General features: G+C 39.7%; 3 protein-coding genes across 4 annotated transcripts; 1 reads left to right on the top strand and 2 right to left on the bottom strand.

The window, feature by feature from the left end:
• Nucleotides 1–1,417: 1,417 nt before the first annotated feature.
• Nucleotides 1,418–4,233, bottom strand: mrpl15 (mitochondrial ribosomal protein L15). The gene is made up of 5 exons (XM_028569611.1): nucleotides 4,038–4,233; nucleotides 3,718–3,875; nucleotides 2,959–3,124; nucleotides 2,003–2,126; nucleotides 1,418–1,898 (listed from the first exon to the last, which is right to left on the bottom strand). The coding sequence occupies exons 1-5, from the start codon at nucleotides 4,140–4,142 to the stop codon at nucleotides 1,561–1,563; spliced, it is 891 nt and encodes a 296-aa protein (XP_028425412.1). The 5' UTR covers nucleotides 4,143–4,233; the 3' UTR covers nucleotides 1,418–1,560.
• A 367-nt stretch (nucleotides 4,234–4,600) lies between these two features.
• LOC114549414 (acyl-protein thioesterase 1) lies at nucleotides 4,601–13,286 on the top strand. The gene is made up of 9 exons (XM_028569717.1): nucleotides 4,601–4,979; nucleotides 5,131–5,162; nucleotides 5,271–5,336; nucleotides 5,550–5,597; nucleotides 5,677–5,747; nucleotides 5,869–5,942; nucleotides 6,196–6,297; nucleotides 8,897–9,073; nucleotides 10,745–13,286. Exons 1-9 carry the CDS (start codon nucleotides 4,911–4,913, stop codon nucleotides 10,802–10,804), a joined length of 699 nt encoding a protein of 232 aa, XP_028425518.1. The 5' UTR covers nucleotides 4,601–4,910; the 3' UTR covers nucleotides 10,805–13,286.
• On the bottom strand, nucleotides 11,699–17,888 carry LOC114549415 (regulator of G-protein signaling 20). Of its 2 annotated transcripts, none has more exons than XM_028569719.1 (6): nucleotides 17,796–17,888; nucleotides 17,222–17,376; nucleotides 16,684–16,844; nucleotides 13,802–13,885; nucleotides 13,470–13,704; nucleotides 11,699–12,554 (listed from the first exon to the last, which is right to left on the bottom strand). In XM_028569719.1, exons 3-6 carry the CDS (start codon nucleotides 16,839–16,841, stop codon nucleotides 12,366–12,368), a joined length of 666 nt encoding a protein of 221 aa, XP_028425520.1. In that variant the 5' UTR covers nucleotides 16,842–16,844; nucleotides 17,222–17,376; nucleotides 17,796–17,888; the 3' UTR covers nucleotides 11,699–12,365. The 2 variants fall into 2 exon arrangements, with proteins under 2 accessions (XP_028425520.1, XP_028425519.1); XM_028569718.1 differs by having other exon boundaries at nucleotides 17,222–17,425; nucleotides 17,796–17,867.
• Between the last annotated feature and the right edge of the window lie 4,063 nt (nucleotides 17,889–21,951).

Below are 21,951 nucleotides of genomic sequence, written 5' to 3'. Positions count from 1 at the left end.
TCACTCTTTTGCTTGTCTGAGACCTGACAGAATTTCAAAAGGATCTGCTGCTTTGAAGATAAGCGCTGTAGTTCTGCCATAAACAATGATTGTGCTGTTTCTTTCCTGTGGCGTGATTTATTTAAAGTATTATGCTGTAAGGATTTGGGCTGGTTTTCCTGGCAGGGCCGGCTGTCTATGTATCCACTACTTGTGTAGTTTATTGGATACTTGAGATTCAGGAAAACACTCAGGGAGCCACAAGCAAAATCATCAAAGTGTGACCTTTGTCTCGTATGGTAACAGATTATAATATGTACAAATATTGTAAGAAATCCACCTTAAAAATGCTTTTTTTTTTATTAAATGCAAAAACTTCATAAAATTAAATATATTTAACTCACAGTTGGGTGCATCGTATTTTCTTGTTACTTTTATTTTTATTCTTGCATGATCGAGACCTGCCTACCAGTAATTAACATGGCCAAGGGGACTTTGTATAGAAACACAATGCTCGTAGTCACACACACAGTTACACGCACACACACACACACACACACACACACACAAACATATGCTTCCTTTGATAAAGTGTTTTTATACCAGCAGAAATTCTATGGCAGCGTCCCTTAAGACAATATCTGCGTAAAATACCAAGTTATTTATAGAGAGTGTGCCATTTGACTTCAAAAAATAAACATGAGCGTAGGGAGAGTTCAAACACAAGGGAACCATTATCCAGCCAAAAACCTACGAGTACTTTCTGGTACAGGCAGGGTGTAAATTGCAAAGTGTTGATAGTATTTTAAAATCTTAATGAGTCTGCATTACAACAATCTAGCTTTTGTCTCAAAATGACTGTATACGTTCATACTCACTAAAAGTGAGAACTTTGGGAAGGTGAGTGACATCATTAAGTGATAAATACCACATCAAGATGAAATCACAGTGATTTCCTTAGATATCAAAACATAAACATTTCTTAATGGCATTTTTATGTCTCTAAAGCATAACGGGTCAAACCTGTGTGTATGTGTTTGCCTGTGATTGTATTCCAAGAGGATGGAGAGGGAGCTTTTGAACGTCCACATCAGGATACAGCTGCCTATGACTAATTTCAAACTCCCATTCTAGGACTGAGGCAACCCATTTCACAAGTAACACACATCACCAGGCATCTGTTTCCTGTTTTCATTCTTTGAGTTATCTTATTTTCCTTGTTTCCCCCTCACCTGTTACAGTTCACGTTCCTTCCACGGGCTGTCAGACATCAGCCACTCAAAGTAAAAGAAATACTTAATAATGTGCTACAAGTCATGTCATAACCATACTGTATAAAACTTATGACACCAAAAAGGTCTTCTTTTTAATGACATGACTACATCAATATATTTGAAAATGTAGTTTAAGATTTCATGACAATAAATCATTCTTAAAACAGTTTTCACACATTTTTAATATAAAATGGATACATGTCAAAGACCTTTTTTTTTTTTTACACATTTTTAACATCCAAGACTCCGTATTTTTCTGATTTTCGCCATGAAATACTGTACATAAACATTTTATTTCTCCTCACATCTATGAGCTATAATATTTCAGAAGTTTCTCATCAGTGGTTTTCAGAATCTTCTTTTCCGGCATGCTAACGACCCAGCCTGGAGCGAGGCCAAAGAAGATCTGTCGAACATCCTTCCTCATGGAGAGCATGTGATACAGTTCATCCTTTGAAATGTCTGGCAAAATATATCCGTACTTCTTTGCCAGGGCTAGCCGGGCCTGCTGTATTTTCTCTGGGTCTGCCAAGTAACCCCGGTTTTCAGCATCTGTGTAATATGGAACCATATCCTCACCTGGTAACATTCGCTTTGGAATGGGCTGCCCACGTAAGAAGAACGGGACAGGCTTAATGAGAATCCCTGACAAAGAAAAATAAAGGAATATATTTTTCGGTTTATCTAAAATACACAGGATGGATGTTATATTGTGGGTGAATGCATAATACTGATCATTCATTAGTTACCAAGACTTATAGGATCATAGAAACCGGTAGTGATGACCCCTCCGTTCCTCTCAATAGCAGCTAGAGCTCCTTCAGAAGCTCTCTGAACCTCAATGTTGATTTTTGCAGCAAAAATGTCAGCACCCTGGAACAGAGAAAAGCACATGGAAGGTGAACTTCTGGCAGATCAGGGCAAAAAAGAAAGAAAAAAAAGGGGGTTAAAAACATCTTAATCTGTGACAGAATGACAACATTGTTATGTGGCGCCACCTACTGGCACAAGATGGTCCAAGATCCTCAGAGAGACCCGTTGGTCTGCGACCTGAATATCTGGTTTTATTAATTAGTAATTAAAACTAAGGACCACGTTATCCCTTACATTGCAATGCCTGTATTTCCAAATTGAAATAGTTGACTCAAGGAGCAATGGACTGTCCACACTGAGTTTATTTCTTCTTTCTCCTCTCAATTCCATAATTCCAGGATTCCTCTTGTAGTTTAATAGAAATTATTTAAGATAGACATTTACAGTAACAATGAACTCTGCTGGTGAGATATATATATAAAAATCTGCATGCTTGCAAAAATAGGGCCACGTTGTATTTTGCTCTTCCTGGTACATTAGTATAGTAGAGGTAGGTGTTTTTGAGCTGATCATTTCTGAAGCATCTTCTAAGAAATTGTGGAACATAGAGAAATTACTAGTCCCTCCATCCATCTTCTACACCCCTACTTATGGCCAGTAGGAATTAGTAAATCCCCAACATGTGTAGTAAAACATTAAGCCTCCACAAATTCTTAAAAAGTTACTTAAAAAAATATGAACCAAATCTGTTCTCTAATCTCCCATTGACACTATGACTTAAAAGGAAGTAACTGTTAAGTGTATTTTAACTATTGGAGATGAAAGAACAACTTTCTAAATCTCTTATGAGTGATGCTAGGTTTGAAAAAGTCCACGTTCAATGAGCAATTACCTCATCAACGAGCTGAACTCCATAGTCCCTCTTCAGAGGCTGGATCGTCACTCCTCTGGCATTGACTAGCTGGGTCAGGTCTATGGGCTGAGTTGGGTCGACTCGTCCCAGATCAATCAGGTACTGCAGTCGTTTCAATGACAGAGGCTGATACTGAGGACGCCGACTGGGGAGGAGCACACAAACATTGTTGTTATTTGGTTAAAATAATTTGTGATCACCAGAATCTCGTGCTCAACTTAGCAGAAAAAAACAAATTTTAATAAAAATAAAAATATAATACAAAATCATCCGTCATCTGTTCAAAAACTACACTGACTGAAATATTGGCCAAGCAACAGCAAACTAAATAAATGTTTCTTCACTTTTAGGGCAATTAGGGGACAATTAGGGGTCTTTGTGTGAAAATGGCTTTCTCCCTACTGCAAGTGCATAAACATGTGTAGGATTTGGTGGTTTGGATGGAGATACTGTGACAAATACCCAAATTTAAGACCAGCCAGGGTCTTTAAACATGTATTTTTTTTTTTAAATCATGCATATTAGGTAAGTCATCTAGTGAATACTTGTAAGAGGGATGCTATTTTGTGTCGCCTAAGTGTAACAGGAGGAAATCATAAAGGGTATTTTTTGGCTTGCATTTTAATGACCTTGTAATGTATGATCTATTTGTTTGTGCAACTTGTGACAACAATTTACTCGCCAAACACGATCACTGGTTAGTTTCAAAAGGTAGAGAACAGAGTGACGAGCTTTTACCTGTGTCCTTCATTGTAGCCATATTTTGGGATGGCCAGATAAAACGGTGTCTGACCCCCTTCAAATCCCAGCCGAGGCCGGTTGCCTCTCTGTCGCTCTCCTTTATGTCCTCGGCCGCTTCTGTTGCCACCATGCTGTCCTCTGCCCCGCCGTTTCTCCTACAATTAAAGAGAATTAAGCACGTTTTTTTTCTAGCTTACGTACCATCTTATCAAAAGAACTGACATAATGTTAGCTTTTGTCGCCACATAACAGGCTAACGTTTACTAGCTATGAGGTGCAAAATATAGCTTCAATAGAGATGAAACATTAAAACTTACCGTTTTTCTGGCTCCTGGTTCAGGCCGCAAGTTTGCTAAAGTTATCCGCGGCAGATTCTGCAAAACAGCTAACGCTTTACCACCAGGTTTTTTGGGAAAAGACATGTTTCTATTGCTCACATGTCAAAGAAACCAAGGACATAAAGGGCACGTGACCGAGGTGAGCGGAAGTACTTCTTGTGACTTCGGGTTTCATAATAAAAGCACGACTGTAAAAATGTACCAGATATGGTTTAGAACATAGTATAGAGGATCTTTGAATGTACTGTAAACTGTTGAGCGATCAAGCATTTTTGGTGGATGTAAAAAAAGCAAATCATTTTTAAATAGGTAAAAAACAAAAAATATTTAAAATATTTGTCAAAGGTCACGACGCAATATTCAACATGTTTAATGCATATATCATATATATTGTAAAGTCTAACTTGTTATATAATGTCATTGCCTATACTTCTGCGGCGTCGAAGTGTGCTTTGTTGTTATTAATTTGATTTAACTGTTAATAAAGCAGCGTTCATTGACATTTCAACGACCCAATCGGTGCTTTGCATAAGCAAAGCACCTCTGGTGACAGCCAATCACGTAGCAGACTGGACGGGACTACTAAGCGTGGCAGTGCAGGTGGCGAGTAGCGTGAATCGTTGGTGTATTATTTTTCACCAAATTCAACTTCTAAAAAGAAATTCACGACTGGCGGTAGTAATACGAGTCGGCGGTACCTTGAACTCCATCTTCGGTCGACATTTGTCCTAAAACTGTTTGGCGTTTGACAGCTAGAGTCGGACAAAGGTCGACACAGATTGACAGTGGGCGATATCGTTATTAGCTCACTGGAGCTAACTTGACCCTACATATCAGCTGCCTCAGCGCTGTATGTGCGGCAATAGCATGTCAGCGCCTTTACCTGCCATTGTGCCTGCTGCCCGGAAAGCCACTGCAGCGGTGAGTTAACCAGGCAGCACTAGTTAACATTTAGCTAGCTAATTGAACTTAAAACAAAAACAACTGTAGGTTCAAATAACTACACAGCGACATAGCTACATAAATTCTTCTGACATGTATTATATCTTACCCCGGTGTTGGTTTTTTACAGGTGATATTCCTCCATGGTCTTGGTGACACAGGGTACGTGAATACAGCTTTTTTTCTCTCTTTTGTTGCACAATTATTATAACATGTGTCTCATAAACACAAATGGTATTTAAACTGGTTTAATTTTGTCCAATATGACAGACATGGCTGGGCAGAAGCTTTCGCAGGCATCAGGATACCACATGTGAAATACATCTGTCCACACGCGTAGGTATTCACAGGAGCTCTGCCATTACATGGCGTCTGCAAGTATCTCAAAGCACCTAATTTCAAGGCCTTTTATATAGTCTGGAATGTCGTATCTTCCACCATAATTCACATTAAAGTGTGTAAAAAAGACCTCTAAACTTGTTGACACTATTTGCAGTCGCGGCAACATTCATAAGTTTTAAATCGATTATTTTTCTCCATTAATTACAGTCCCACCATGCCTGTTTCTTTGAACATGAGAATGTCAATGCCTTCTTGGTAAGTGTCACAGTATTTTAACAAATGTTTGTCTAGTCACATACACAATGAGCCTTACATGTTTTTTCCCCATGTATAGGTTTGATATATATGGTTTGAGCCCAGATGCAAATGAAGATGAGACTGGTATTAAAAGAGCGTCAGAGAACAGTACGTCTTTCAATTTCATTTGAGCTCTTGTTAAGAATGTGTTTCTATTTATTTGAGTTGCATAGCTTGTTTAAGTGTAAGTCAGCGTTGATTGCAAGAATTTCCTTTAATTTCTCCACAGTTAAAGCCTTGATAGACCAAGAAGTGAAGAATGGAATACCTTCACACAGAATTCTCCTAGGCGGATTTTCACAGGTTAGTGTGGCATGTACAGTATGCAGATGATGTCTGACCTAACACTGTTTTCATTGTGATTCACTGCTTATGTATTTAAATAACCAAATTCAAAAGATACACAAACACACACACACACACACACACATACTGCTCAAAGAGTTGAGTCTTGCATACATTTAAAAAACAGTGCTTTTTGTCTCTGTTAAAGTTAGACACAGGAGATATGTCACAAGGATGTTTTTTTTCAAAAGTGTTGGTTTGTTTTTTCCAGGGTGGAGCATTGTCTCTCTACACGGCTTTGACCACTCAGCAGAAGCTAGCTGGAGTGGTCGCTCTGAGCTGCTGGCTCCCTCTCCGCAACTCCTTCCCTCAGGTAGACAGATTTATTTAATGTAGGGTTTCAGTCTTCTAAATGTAAATTATTCAGTGGTTCAGTAAATTCTAAAACAGAAGCTTAAAGAAATTGTTCACCAGAAAGTTCCAATTCATCTTTTTTTGTCAGATTTTGTTACTAAAACATGTTTACATGCTTCAATGTTAAAACACTTTCTCTAATACTGGCATGGCTGCTGCACCTGTATTCACCCTGTGTCTGAGACACTCTGCTGTAGCACCTATCTCTTCAAGTCCAGAAAAAGCCCAGTCTGTACTGACTGGTCAGCGATACGAATATATATATCTTTCTAATAGGGGTGTGATTCTTCCGGATAAATCCGGCTTTTCCGACCTGAAAATGAGACTCTCGTAAACAAGGGGGTAAGCTTCGCTTCAGAACGTGTAGCTCCTATGGCGCCATTTTGATGCTACAAAGTGATCACCTCCCGTTAGCATCCCATTGACTGCCATTCATTTTGACGTCACTTTGACAGCGAATAACTTTACATCTGAAGCGTTTAAAGACTCTATTTGTCCGTTGTTTATTTCTAAAGAAACACGACAATGTATAAAAGGCTCCATTACCTTGTACCTCACGTTATGGCTCCGTAGCAGACGTTTTTGTAAAAATAGGCTAACGATTGTGTCATAACCACGTGACTTACTGTCGCATAGTAGAGGAATTACCGTATAGTACAGGAGAAGCTCGCAGGCAGTTTCGATTTACGTTAGCTGTTTAGGTTTAATTACTAATGTTAACTATCATGTTAGTTAGCAATAATTAGCCTGTGCCTATGTTATCTCCTTACATATACCTACGTTCTCCGTCTCTGCAAGATTCGGAATGATTGAAATTTCTCTTGGCACAGCTACTAGAAGACTTACAACTTTGAGACACGTCACATTTACGTCGTCTCTCTCAGTTGGAGGCTGCGCAGTAACGCTCAGCGCTCACCACAAAAGTGCTTCTAATATCCTTCACTGGTCTCCGTCATGGATGTATTAGTCCAGAGAAACGGTGTCTTATTATATTATATTATATACTGTCTATGCTCGTAAATCATGCAAATCCGCATCAAGGTTAGGATAGCCGATTGGTCCAAGACTGTATGGCTGCAGCCGGGAGCATCCCATGTCATGCCGTCCCGCCTGGTGCCGTCCCCGAGCTTCTACTTTTCAAAATAAAAGCTGGCGTCTGGAATAAAATACTTTACTACTTTAATACTTTTTTTTTTTTTTTTAAAGACACTGACACCTTAAGGAAAATCGGAGAAAGAAACCATCAGTCTGCAACCATAAATTGCTCTAGGCTAAAATTGTTACTTTAACAGTTTAAACGTTTTTCAATTGATTGCAACAAACGTGGTCACGAACTTACCCATAGACTCAATTTTCGGTGGGGACGGTGGGTACGCGTACCTACCAGATTTCGTGATGAGTCATTTTGTACCTATCACTTTTTTTGAAAAGCTCCATTTAGTTTAAAAAAAAAAAAAAAAAAAAAAAAATCCATAATGCATATAATTCTTGAGCGACAGATGCCAAAAAATCCACAACAATCTCTATCCCCATAGAGCAGGCACACAGCCGCTCTGCTGCTGCGCAGGCAGCATGCTTCTCTGTTCACAACCCTGCCTTTCGGGACATTCTGCTTAACGTGAAAAAGCTTAACGTGGTTTAATGTACCTCAACAACAATCAGTGATCACCAAATTTATCATGGCCATATCTTGTAATGAGCACTTAAGCCTGTCAAAAGAACTAAACCGAAATCCAACGATTATATAAGTTATCTCACAAAACGTTTTCTTCTTCATTGGCGCCTATGGCGAGGAAAAAGCTTGTACCTAAACAATGATCAATGATTACCAAATTTCTCTCTCATATTGCTCCTCATAACCACTGAAAACTGTCAAAAAATATAACCAGGAATGTGGTGATGATTGATCGTTGTTTAGGTACATTAAACCACGTTAAGCTTTTTCACGTTATAACTTATAAAGCATATGAGAACCGTTGGGAGTCAACCCACAGCCGCTCTGCTGCCCTGCTGTAAATGTGAAGCAGAAACGCAGATGTCAGATAACTTCAATTGGACTTTGGGTTAGATTTTTTGAGTTTTCAGTGGTTATGAGGAGCAATATGAGAGAGGAATTTGGTAATCATTGTTTACGTACATTAAATCATGTTTTTATTCATTAGTGAGCTACAAGACAGAGTCTTTCAAATATGACCTGCGCGAAAGAAAAAGAAAAAAATTATGCGTCATTGTACACAGCACTTCTGGAAATGTACTTCCAAATTTGCATCTCTGTCCCCAGCACATTTCAAACCAAACTGACGCAGTTACTCCATCTGGAAAATAATTTGATTTCGTATTTTTGACCCTCTGATTTACCGTTGGACACGCCTTGGCATGAGATGGGATGGCTTGACATGGGATGCTCCAGGCTGCCATACCCACCTCAAAAATTCCCCCAATGTTCATTTTGTTGTAAACTATTCCTTTTAAATTAATTACAATTTAGGGATATCCCATAGCCAAGTCATAAGCTGTCATAATCAGATAATAGTAATCCTAATCTCTTCTATTCTCAGGCATCTGCCAACAGTGCTAACAAGGACATGCATGTCCTACAATGCCATGGGGATGCTGACCCCCTGGTGCCCTTTATATTTGGCTGTCAGACAGCAGAGAAGATGAAAAGCCTCATAAATCCAGCTAACATCACCTTCAAGTCGTATCGGGGTCTACCTCACAGCGCCTGTCCAGAGGTCAGTGTGGAGAAAGTCACCTTTGACTCTGGAGCTGAAGTTGCATTCTGTATTATTTAAGAAAAAAAAAAAAAGTTGTGTGTGTACATATATGTATGTATGTATGTATATGTGTGTGTGTGTGTATACATACATACATACATACATACATACAGTGGGGGAAATAAGTATTTGACCCCTTGCTGATTTTGCAGGTTTGCCCACTTACAAAGAATGCAAAAATCTACAATTTTAATCATATGTACATTCTAACAGTGAAAGACATAATGCCAAAGAAAATTCCAGAAAATCACATCATATGAATTTATTAAAATTGATAACCATCTGATGAGGAAAAACAAGTATTTGACCCCCTGGACAAACAGCATGTTAATATTTTGTAGAAAAGCCATTATTGGCCAGCACAGATGTCAAACGGTTTTTATAGTTGGTGACAAGGTTTGTGCACATTTCGGCAGGGATGTTGGCCCACTCCTCCCTGCAGACGGCCTCCAAATCATTCAGGTTCCGAGGTTGTCGCCTGGCAACTCGAATTTTAAGCTCCCTCCAAAGATTTTCAATCGGATTCAGGTCTGGAGACTGGCTAGGCCACTCCAGAACCTTGATGTGCTTCTTCTTCAGCCACTCTTTTGTTGCTTTGGCGGTGTGCTTAGGGTCGTTGTCGTGCTGAAACACCCATCCTCGACCCATCTTCAGCTCTCTCACTGAGGGAAGGAGATGTCGGTCCAGAATTCCACGATACATGGCCCCGTCCATCCTCCCCTCAATACGATGGAGTTGTCCCGTCCCCTTGGCTGAAAAGCACCCCCAAAGCATGATGTTGCCACCACCATGCTTGACGGTGGGGATGGTGTTCTTTGGGTTGTACTCGGTGTTCTTTGCCCTCCAAACACGACGAGTTGAGTTGAGGCCAAAAAGTTCTATTTTGGTCTCATCTGACCACATCACCTTCTTCCAGGCCTCTTCTGAGTCGTCCAGGTGGTGAATGGCGAACTTCATGCTTCATCCCCCCTTGTGGATTTGGGATGATTCCTCACCGTTCGCATGATCAGGGACACCCCACTAGGCAAGATCTTGTGTGGAGGCCCAGACCGAGGGAGGTTGGCGGTGGTGTGGTGCTTCTTCCATTTCCTGATAACTGCACCGACAGTTGATCTTTTCTCTCCAAGTTGCTTTCCGATTCTCTTGTAGCCCATCCCAGCCTTGTGCAGATCAACAATCTTGTCCCTGATGTCCGTAGAAAGCTCTTTGGTCTTGCCCATGGTGGTGATGTTGGATGCTGGTTGTTTGGGTGTTGACAGGTGTCTTTTATACAGGTAACGAGGTGAGGCAGGTGTATTTGATGTAGATAATTGGTTCGGATTGGGGCTGTGTCTTAAAGAAAGACTAACTGGCTTGTAGGAGCCAGAATACTTGCTGTTTGTCCAGGGGGTCAAATACTTGTTTTTCCTCATCAGATGGTTATCAATTTTAATAAATTCATATGATGTGATTTTCTGGAATTTTCTTTGGGATTCTGTCTTTCACGGTTAGAATGTACATATGATTACAATTGTAGATTTTTGCATTCTTTGTAAGTGGGCAAACCTGCAAAATCAGCAAGGGGTCAAATACTTATTTCCCCCACTGTACATACATAAAATAAACAAATGTTTTCCTGTATCTGCGCAGGAAATGGTGGATGTTAAACGATTCATAGAGAAGCAGCTTCCCCCCATCAGCAATGAATGAACTTTGGAGGAGCCGCACACCCACACAGCACCATCAGAGTCCTTTGGGCTTGATTCTAGTGAGACCCTGTGCAATCCAGGAGCCACTGACTTACTTGACAATAAAACCACGCTGCTACTCATAGAGCCAGACAGGACTGGGGCTCTTTGTCAACCCGGGAGAGGCATAACGATAAACAATGCTGTATTCTGACCTGGAGCCACGCACAACCCTCAGTGTTAGAGTAACTTTAGTTGCTTGATTGTAAAGCTATTTGCCATTGAGACAAGCCATTTCCTGCTGGAAACGTATGTATTGGAATAAATAGGGCTATACTTTATGGTCTAATACCTACTATCTCACAATAAATGGCCTATTGCTAAATGCTCTTTTTATTATTATTATTATTATTAATGGAGCCTCTGTGTAGTAGTCCTGAAACAAGTTCTTAGTTGATAAATTAACTAATTTAATTAAGGCATTTTATCTAGCAAAAACACATTTGTTGCTTCCAGCTTTTTAAATTTGAATATTTCAGATTTCTTTTCTCTTTTAATTTAATGTAAATATAGTATTTGGCGGTTTTGGATTTGTTGTCAGACAAAACAACTGACTTAAAGACATCAACCTGGGCTTTTGTGACACGTCATGAAGACGTTTTAGTATTTTTGATGTCCTATAGACTAAACGATGAATCGAAAAAAATACGCAACTAGTTTGTTTTTTTTGCAGCTCTAATCTCTTCTAAATAATTTTTAGACAAAGCACATGAAAAAAAATAGGTGTAACAGCTTAATATGCAATCCACATAACTATCATGTTGACAACACACAACAGCAAAAACAACATACGATTGTGCTTTATTCAATTTGTGAGAATTCAAATAGCTATTTCACACAAATTCCATGTTTTAAATACACAAATATATCAGTGGTCATGGTCCTATTCAGTTTTCCCCCGTTTTGTTTAAATTAAATATAATATGACTAATATCACAGTATTGAAACACAGACAAAATCTATTTCCAGGTATCATCAGCTCATCGAGTTGTAAAAACTTTGATCTTTGAGAAGAGCTGAAAGCACCAACATATGAAGTCATTGTCGCACCATTCATGTTAGACCAAAGGTGCTAGTGTAGAAGATCTTATTCCAAGGCACTTTCCTTCTTCTTAAATTGCTGTTAAATAAAACCTATTAGTTTCTACAAGAACTGGATATGCATTAAGGCCCACAATATACCTAAATACAAATGCAGTGCTCACAGATGCATGCTTTCCCTCATTGAATAAGGTAGAAAAGTGCAATGTCAAGCGCTAGGGAATATATAAAAATATAGATATGTTTTCGAACAAGTAACTGATGCTGGACCTAACATTTGTTCTTGTTTGCTCCAAGTGTTTTGGTAAGCTAATCGTGGGTGAATAAACAGCAGTTAACAGCTGGATAAAGACCGGTTTTAAGTAGTGTTCATTTTCCTGTCTGTCTTTCTCTAAATAGCACGACTCCAACAGGAACACAAAACTCTTTTGGATGGGACGCATGCGCCATTTAGAAAAGCTAGGTGTGTGGCAGTGGAAGGTCTATGGCTCGGGGGGAGGCTCTTCCAGGCTCTTCAGCAGATCTGCATACTCCGACGAGTTTATGAAGCGGGGGTACGAGTCTCTCTGCATCAGCGTGTAGATTTGCTGCTGAGCGTCGTCAAACGTGTGCGAGGTCGGCTCCAACATGTTGCGGTTTATCACTTCTCGAACACGAGAGTCCAAACTGACCTGGAGAAGATGAGCAGGTAAAAGATTGAAGCTCTCTTACATGTAAACACACCGTATGGAGCTAACATGATATGTTGATTAATCTGACTGAAAATGTAAAGGGTGTGTACAAAATTAAAAAAATCACCTGTATATTAACGGCAACAAAAATGTATGTGTACAGTGCAAAAGAAAAGTTATGGAGAGTTACCTGCTGTAACAATTTAACTTGGAGGTGCTGGTATGCTGCTTCTCTATTCTCCCAGTCTTTATGCTAAGCTAATCGACTACTGTCCCCAAGCATCATACTTAGTGCACAGATGTGACAGTAATATTGATCTTTTCAGCAAATGATCGCATTTCCCAAAATCTCGAATCATTCCTAATATTTTGGGGATTTGAATTGTTTGTCAGACAATTAACAAGCAATAGCCTATTGCAAGTAGTCTTTTATTCTGGGAACTTTTGTACTTATTTCTGACATTGTAATTGACACAAATTGATTAATTGATTCAAATAATTTACAGATGAATTCAAATAAGTAATGAATATTTAAACAAATAATTTAGGATGAAAATGACCATAAATTGCAGCCGTAAATTATTATTTTCATGATCAATTGATTTAGTTTAGTTTGTAAGATGTCATAAGACCCCAAAACAGCCATCGTAGTTTCCTAAAGCCTGAAATAATGTCTTTAAATAAACTTATTTTGTCCAACAGTTAAAAACCTAAAGATTCAGTGATATAAAACAAATAAAGCAGTCAAGTCCTCACCTGAAACCAGAAAATAAGTTTCCTTGATAAATTACTTAAATGATTAATCGATTATAATTAGATTGGGTTGATCGACTAACTGATTATTCTTCTAATGATTTCCGCACTTAATCATTGTACTCATAACATCATACAGCACATCTTGCCTCAGTGGCTCACCTCTTTAGGGGAAAGGATTGAGATGAAGTCCTCGTATATTTGACGGACTTTCTCCTCCACCACAGTCTTATTGGTCTCCTTTTTGAGCTCCTCGCAGGCAAGCCAGAACATCATGTTCTCCTCGCTGAACTCCGTCCGCAGGAACTGCCTGAAGCAGCCACGACCCGCTGCACTTTTCATTACCTTTTCAAACGACATGGGCCAGGAGCGAGCGTCATCCAGAGTAGGCTTCAGGCTTCAAGATAAAAGAATTATAGATGTATTGGTTCACTGTTATTTACAGCAGTTCTCTCAGTAATGGCACATGGCAGGGTGACAGAGTTTAACATTACCTTTCTTCACAATTAGTAGTTTCCTCTGTTCTGTGCTCAAAAGTGGACCTCTGTATTGTCTCATCCTCACTCCTAACAGTCAAACTGGAAGAAAAAAACACAATGAGACTGGTTTAGCATTGATCATAAATAGCTTGCGAGAATTTTAAATAACGAGTCCTTTTTAATGTAACCTTCATTACTAAAAATAATGTGTGAAATCAAACCTGTCAAACAGCATTAGCTCTAATACACTAAGTGTGGTCTATATCCACGTTGTTCCACTTACAGGATTGCTCCGGTGCTGCCGGAAATTCCGCCGGATGTCCCTCTTTTTGGCCAGATTTGTTACCCTCCACTTTTATTGTGTTGGAATTTTAAAATCCTGTCGATTTATGAGGACTATGGTTAACTGCTCCTCAGATCTCTGCAGGGTGAATCCAAACAGCTAGCTAGACTATCTGTCCAATCTGAGTTCTCTGTTGCACGACTAAAAACAACTTTTGAACGTACACGTTCCACCAAAACAAGTTCCTTCCCAAGGCTATTTTGCAGCGGCACCGTGGCTCCATCCGGCGCTTAGCACCGCCCATGACGATTGTGATTGGTTTACAGAAATGCCAATAAACCAGAGCACGTTATTTTCCCATCCCGGAATGCTGTGTGGACTAGCCAGACCGTCCTCTGCAGCGCTGTGAAGGAAGGTTTGGCAATTCGAGACTGCACTGCGTGGTACGCAGTATGTGGGCACCCGAACACTAACTCCACTGTCTTCATATAACAGCCTCAGCTCTTTTTTTAATGGAAAACTTAAAAAAAAGCTTTCCATAAGGTTTTGGGACCTAACTGCAGGGATTTGCTCCTATTCAGCCACATGCGCTACAGTGAGGCCTGGCACACAGTCGGCGTTTCAGTTCATCCTAAAGATGTTGGATGGGGTTTGGGTTAGGGCTCTGCACAGACCAGTGAAGTTCTTCAGCACCAATATCCTTTTTTAATGGATCCCACTTCGCACTTAGGGTCCTTGTCGGATTGAAACAGGAAACCCAAACTGTTGCCGCCATGTTTTGGGAAACGGTTAGTTAGATGAGAAGATCATTACCAATCTCATATCTGCCGTTAAACATGAAGCTACAGGCAGAAGATGCTTAGCTTAGCATAAACTAAACACTGGAAACTGGGAAACAGCTAACCTGGCTCTGTCTAAAGATAGCAAAAGATACCTACCAGCACCTCTTAAGCTTATTAATTAACACGTCTTATCTTATTTGTTTAATCCATACAAAAACTGAAGAGTAAAAATTACACTTTTTACAGGGGGTAATATGCCAGACTATTTCTTGGCCGGGTGCTTCCTGGAGTTGTCATCACCTAGAGTTTGCCAGCAAGAATTACTTGGCAAGAAAGCAAATAAGTTTTCAAACTGTCAAACTATTCCTTTAACTGGAAGTGACTAGTGTAATACATATGTAAACGGTATGTTCCATTTGTTACATAACTACCCATAGATTTTCTGTAGGCCTGTTATACCATATTTGAGCATTCTGTGACATAACAGAACACCTACAGTCGATTCAGGATGATCTATTGGGAATGTTTGCGTAAATAGTAAAGTGTGTCAGCTGTCCACATCATCCTGTGGGGATAACTTGTGCGTAATTAAAATGTTTTCCAACACCTGATGTAGCAGCTGGCTGGAGACTAATTGGTTCAGGTGAGCCATCCCATCTGGGAATGTGGCTTTTGTAGCTGCGCAACAATCGGATGGAATTGATAAAGATGTAGAGACAAAACGTATTACTCATCCCCAGTGGAGTGAATTAACATGGCCGTGTTCTGCACACGACCAGTTGGCTGTCCTCAGAGGGAGCACAAGTTAACGGTTGAGTCCAAAACAGATTAAAACCCCTGAGGCCTCCACCCAATGAGATCCAGTGTGGGTCACAGGACCACTGTGTTCCTGTTTTTCTGCAACGATGGTGTGGGCTGTGGTGTTGTTGAATGGGTGGGAGGACGGAGGCATAAAGGAATTGAGCTGCTACTTTTGTGTATGATGTGTAAAAACTAACATTTATGCTAATGCATATGTTAAAATCAATGCATTTTATATGATTGTATTAAATGACACCGTAAGCTGACATTATTATGCATACTGTTTTTATATAGACTCCCATCAGCCATCAAGGACAGGAAGGTAACCAGAATAGTGTACTGTATTTTAATAGCTAAAAAAGCTAGATCCAATTGAAAAGTCTCTACTGAAGTAACACTGATTTAACTGTTACTTTGTAGTGCTGTGACTAGGGCTGTAAATTATGATTATTATTTTTATATTAAAGCTTAATCTGCAGATTATTTTCTCGATTAATTGATTGATCGTTTTGTCTAAAAAAAGTTACAAATTAAAATGTCTTGTTTTGTCCAACCAACAGTCCAGAACTCAAAGGTATTTCATTGACAAGGATATCAAACCGAGAAAAGCAGCAAATATTTACTTTAAAAAAAACTATTGATGAATTACTCAATAAATTATTAGTTATAATTATCAACTTTCAAATCGTTACCTGTTTGACTGATTGTGTCAGCTCTTCTCTAGACTTAAATGCCTCTGAAACAGGGCTTACATCTTAGAAATATGGTAATGCAACTGCGTAATCTGAATCATGAGAGGTATTTGTAGGCCTATACTTTCTGAAGAGGTTTGAAATTGGGTAATGTAGACTATTTTCAACACAAAAGGTGTCCAGTTATCTTTCAGTGAATGTGTTTGTGTGGAGTAAACATAGATATTTAAAGACTACACAGAATACAGTAACTAGGCCCGTATGCCCCCCCCCCATGCCTTGCACCACATATCTGCCATCTCCAGCCGTGCTGTGTGGGAAGCAGTGGAGTGTCATTACCAGGAGCAGCTACAGCAGCAGCACCAGCAGAAGCAGCAGGCGTTTGAGGCGTTTGTGGGGGTGTTTCCCATTCTGTGGCGCGCTTGGAGGACACTGGCAGCTGCTTCCTGATGAACCTGCATCTGCCTCTTACGCATCTCCAGCCGTTCTGAGCCCATGGACTGCGAGGAGGAGAAGACATGGATACCACAGTTTTTTTTTTTTTAGAAGATTATTAGCCTACCGCATTAAGATGCTGGAGCATCACGCACACAAACATCACAAGATCCAAGACCTCACAAGAGAATCTTTCTTAAACCTGAACATGATCAATTCCACCCTGTAAATGATATGCTAGTTATTACATTTGCTAATAAAAAAAAACATTATAGAGGAAAACGTGTGTCTTGCGGAATGCACGAGCACTCCATGATTATGACGCGTAGGGTCAACTTCTGTGCAGTGCAACCTCAATAATCTACATTTTTCGATCAAGAAACAAGGCGTGCGGTGCGTTCATGTGCAGATAAAGCAATGCAAAAAGCTCGACATGTCCTACCGGTATGTTGGTTCATGCTGAATGTAACCAAAATTGTGATGAGCGTCAACCGCCCTCCTCTCTCCTCCTCTGTCTCAGTCTGTGAGGGATGAGCAGTAATGATAGCGACAAGGCGTTGCTCTTGGACCGCAGCAATCGCATCCATCAGTCGCATCCTCGGGAGGATAAACACGCATGCATGATGGTTGATTCGAAGCAAACACCCTAAAGCAAGCAGCGTGCAGCCATTTATAGAAACATAATGACTTTATTTGATCAGAAAAGCTGATTATTTACAGTCAGATGATTTTCTTTCAAGGTAAAAAGCAGCAGATCTGCAGATAACCTACATTTGCAATATTTTTTTTTACATTTGCTTAATCAGCAATATGATTTTAGTACAGATCCGAGTATGCACGAATGAAAAATGATGCTATTATTTCTGCTTTGCTGGAATAGCTACATAAAGATGCTCCAGCATAACTGGATCCTGACATTTATCTGCCTTATTTTCCAAAACAAATATGCACCAACACGAGGGGTTATAATGATATCAAAATATCATTTATATAGTCAAATATAAATGTCTACTCACTGTGTCACCATGAATGCCAGAATACAGGTGATTTTGGACTCGATCACATCCGTCTGCCTTGAATTGACACAAACCGGTTGGTTTCCTCTGCGCGCATGCGTTTCCTGCAAGTGTGAAACGATTTTTCTGCGCCCCGCGTGCATTAACGGCCAGGACACAATGTGCGCTGTCTGTTACTGCAATGGCTTCTTCAGGACAGACTGAGGCTCCCAGTCGACTGCACGACGCAGATGGTATTTAGATTTTACATTAGTCTATTGATTGCTGATCTGTAACTGTTTGGAGAAGTAATATCAATACACTTTCTGGAATTGGGATCATTTAAATACACATAATATAATTCCTCCTTTTTACTGCCCCACTACAAGCCCATAAGAGATCATTCATAAAACTGCATGGACATAGAATCATTTATAAATATTGCAAGGTAAATTGACTGTCCAGCTGTCAGTTTGGAGATGTATTCCTTTTAAACTGGTGGGTATGTGTAGATGGAAAGAAGTTCTTGACGTCAAGACTAAATAATTCAATCAAGCATCTGGAAAAACCCAATTACCACGTTGCAACGAGGCGCAGTACCGCGTGCGTCCACCAGAGAGCAGCAGTGGTTCATTTAAACCCACCTGGGCTTCACTGGTACCCGGAAGGATGAAGAAAACAAGTGGAGAGCAAGTCAGAGAATTACAGCTTGATTAAGTGAATGTTAAACAAGCAGATTGGTCAGAAATATTGATGTCATGTCACAAGGTGCCTCAGTGAACTTCTTCCCTCTTAGAAATATGTTTTTTACATAATTCATTTAACCACTCTCTTTCCTGTGAATATTTTATCTGCCTACTCAATAGTCTATATATGCTGCTGTGGTGGAAATTAACTGGGAATATACTCACGTCTGAAGTAACTGTACTTTTCTTGAGTATTTCAATTTCAGTATGCTTCTAATTTCAGAGGGCGACTGTAGCCTACTTTTACTCCACTATATTTATCTGACACCTAAAGTTAGAAGTTTCAAAAGTTTCAAAAACATTATTTTGCGCACAAAAAAAGCATATAAGTTTTATAAAACCCAATGCATTGTTAAAGATTAAACCAGTGGTTCACAACCTTTTTGGCTCCAAAACAAAAAAACAGTGTGTAGTTGGGCCTATTGTAACATTTCAGATGTCTATGAGTTGTTAGCCAAAGAGAAACCTGACCTTTAAACTTCTCACATTGCTTCATCTAACTGTTTGAGGCCCAAAGAGGGCAATTTTTTAAAAGCAAGGATTACCGAATAGTCCACAAATGTCTTTTTTCCTACCCAATTATTAGCCATGTGACCCTTTAGTGGGGCCCGACCCTGATGCTACAGCACAATCTAATAATGTATATCAGTCATGGGGGGCATTTTTCTGCAGAACCATACTTTTATATTTGACACTTGGCCCCTTCAACCTGTAGAGTAAATTTAATTTAGACACGTTGGATAGTCCGACCAAATCAGAAATGATATACCTCATTGCAGGTCACATATGTACTTCCAAATGTATCTGTTTTCATGTATCTTCCAAACACACATACTATAGGAGTAGGAAAATTAATCAAATTTAATGCATTTTCTCACTCCTGCTACCTTATTTCATTGCACAGCAGATATTGTGGAATTACATTATCCACTGCAGCTGAAGTTGCAAATACGACATTGAAAATATGCTAAGTGGTGATTGCGGCAGGAGGAATATCCATTCCATTCCACTTTGTATGTGTGACACCTATACTGTAGCTATAAAACATATTCAATATACAGAAGTCCCTACCTCTAAACCTCATAATAAATCATACATCCTGTAGTAGTAGTAATCTTTGAAAAGAATTGCCTCTTAAACGGACCCTGCTCTCTGATGAGATGACTGTTACTGTGATCTAGAGCTGGAACAAAGCACACGTGTGAATTCTTTCATCTTTCCACTTGGGTGTAAGTACCTATAAACTGTCAGCAAATCTAGCTCTACTGTATGTGTATTACCGTATCTCTAAAGTCCATACGGTTGCATCCTTGTGGGAAAAAAAGAGCCAGCCTTCCAACACACCTTCAGTAAATCAGCCACTGAGCTGTCCGCTGAGGTGGTTTACAACTAAAATGTTCAGTTACATTCACTCTGGTTATTATTATTGGTTTCCCATTTTCCAAGTCCAGACCTCGATCCATTGGAAGTCATTATTCCTACTTTGACAGTGAGTAAAAATCTTTTAATGAGTTGAGGCTCAAAAATCTCATTTTTTCCACTATAATAGGAAGTAGAGTTACACACTGCAGAGTTTATCTCAGAGCCACAGGATCTTCCGCTGTAATGACTCTTCTTTTTTTCCTATCCGGCTGATTAAATGCTTTTCTCTCCTGGACTGTTGCTTGTCTGAGTGAGAGGGGAGGCAGAAAGGGCCTGCAGGCCGCCACAGGGCTCTGCTGCTCAACACCAGGAAGGTGAGGACACCTGAAGGCATCCTCAGGTAAATCACATCCACTGTTGATAGATTTGGCTTGATTAAGGAGATTTTTTTTTCCCAAACCAAATTGATCAAGCTGACTCAGCAGAAGCAGATGAGAATCAGTTCTCATGTTAAGAGAAGAAAGGAGAAAACGTTATGGTAAGAAATGTGCATAGTAAAGGGATTGTATTTACACTGTGGCAGAGGTTGCCATACAAGGTGCCACCCACTCATCAGCTAAACACCCACACATTTAGGCTCCCATGGCGCAGCAATTGGGGAGTGTCTTGCCCAAGGACACTCCGACATGGAACTTGAAGGGCCAGGGATTGAACCACCAACCTTCCAATTGGTAGGTAACCACTCTTCCACCTGAGCTACAGCCGCCCCGAAGAAATAAAGGGAACACTTTATTTTATAGCCCTTTATTTAATATTTATATTTTATTTTATGCTTTTTTTCACATCACAGCAGGTACTGATGAACATTACCATTTATTGCGAGCCATGTTTGTGTCCAGCTGATGAAAATTCACTCTATTTTAGCTCTGTTATATCTTTTAGCTCTCTGCAAGCTGCTAAATGCTTCCTTATGTTGACCAGTTAGTTGCCGACAGTGTCTGTCTGTCTGCTGCTGCTGAGCAGGTAGTGTAAAGCGGCTTTTGGAGCGTTTTCTCTGAAAACAGCTGCCTGCTGTGGCTGAAAACGACACTATGAGAGCAGTGAGAGTGAACCAAAACAGCCAACAGCTGAACAATGAGCTGAAACTCACTATAAAACTTGCTGGAGCTGCAGATTTGAGTGATAGTTTTCCATAGGTTCATCACTACGAACAACCCCTTTCACATTGTAATTTGATACTGTACAGTATTATAATAAAAATATTGATTATTGTCATGATAAATGCTAAATGGGGGATTAAAGTAAAGTGTTACTGAAAATAGACACAATTTGTGAGATATATATTACTGTATATATAAATCTGGTCTCTGAACTGACCCTTTCTCTCCATGTACAATAGTCAAACAAATCTCAGATTAAAGTTGCATTCAACATTCTCCAAGTCGAGCTGATTTAAAAAATAAGATCATCATACTTGTTTATTGATTACCATTTTTCTAATTCAAACTTTAGTGCACATATAGGAAAAACTTTGCCTCTGTCAGTGAATTGCATCTGATTTCCATTTGAACTCAGAGCAAAGCTTTAATACTGGAGGAAATTGGTTTGTCATTTGCCTGCAGGAGAAAGCAACAGAAGGAAACAGAAGACCTCCGACTGCATACAGCTCAACAGAGCGGCGTCATCCTTCATCTTAATTCACTTTCATTTTGAAAAATGAGGACTTTAGAAGTTTCATAATTTGTTTTCTCCCCATAGATGTCTAAAGTGTCGGTTACAGCTGTCATTTTCAGAGAGTTTGTTTGCAGTATGTTGTGGAATGCAACACAATGTGACAGGCACTCAGAGTGAACATCATCCATGTTTGCAGCAGGGAGGTGGAATCATGATGATAAATATTACCTCTCTAGGATTCGCAGCAGAGCATTAAACTTTAATTTTCACTATGATTTGAAAAAAAATGAAAGATTTATGTTTCCTGACCTTATTCTGCACAATGTCTCTGCATAATGCCTTCTGGACCCACATTAACAATACATGTGGACAAGCAAACATTACACAATCATTCC

This window comes from Perca flavescens, chromosome 22 (genome assembly GCF_004354835.1).
Source record: "Perca flavescens isolate YP-PL-M2 chromosome 22, PFLA_1.0, whole genome shotgun sequence".
Taxonomy (NCBI): domain Eukaryota; kingdom Metazoa; phylum Chordata; class Actinopteri; order Perciformes; family Percidae; genus Perca; species Perca flavescens.
Note: the sequence above shows the minus strand (reverse complement) of the source record. Positions and strands in the feature narration are given on the sequence as shown.

Coding starts and splice junctions, on each gene's coding strand:
- mrpl15 (XM_028569611.1), bottom strand. CDS start 4,142: ATGTCTTTTCCCAAAAAACCTGGTGGTAAAGCGTTAGCTGTTTTGCAG. Junction 3,125..3,717: donor GGCTACAATGAAGGACACAG/GTAAAAGCTCGT, acceptor GCTCCTCCCCAG/TCGGCGTCCTCAGTATCAGC. Junction 1,899..2,002: donor CTATGATCCTATAAGTCTTG/GTAACTAATGAA, acceptor TTTCTTTGTCAG/GGATTCTCATTAAGCCTGTC.
- LOC114549414 (XM_028569717.1), top strand. CDS start 4,911: ATGTGCGGCAATAGCATGTCAGCGCCTTTACCTGCCATTGTGCCTGCT. Junction 4,980..5,130: donor CCCGGAAAGCCACTGCAGCG/GTGAGTTAACCA, acceptor GGTTTTTTACAG/GTGATATTCCTCCATGGTCT. Junction 6,298..8,896: donor TCCGCAACTCCTTCCCTCAG/GTAGACAGATTT, acceptor TTCTATTCTCAG/GCATCTGCCAACAGTGCTAA.
- LOC114549415 (XM_028569719.1), bottom strand. CDS start 16,841: ATGGGCTCAGAACGGCTGGAGATGCGTAAGAGGCAGATGCAGGTTCAT. Junction 13,705..13,801: donor ACTACTAATTGTGAAGAAAG/GTAATGTTAAAC, acceptor TTTATCTTGAAG/CCTGAAGCCTACTCTGGATG. Junction 12,555..13,469: donor CAATCCTTTCCCCTAAAGAG/GTGAGCCACTGA, acceptor CATCTTCTCCAG/GTCAGTTTGGACTCTCGTGT.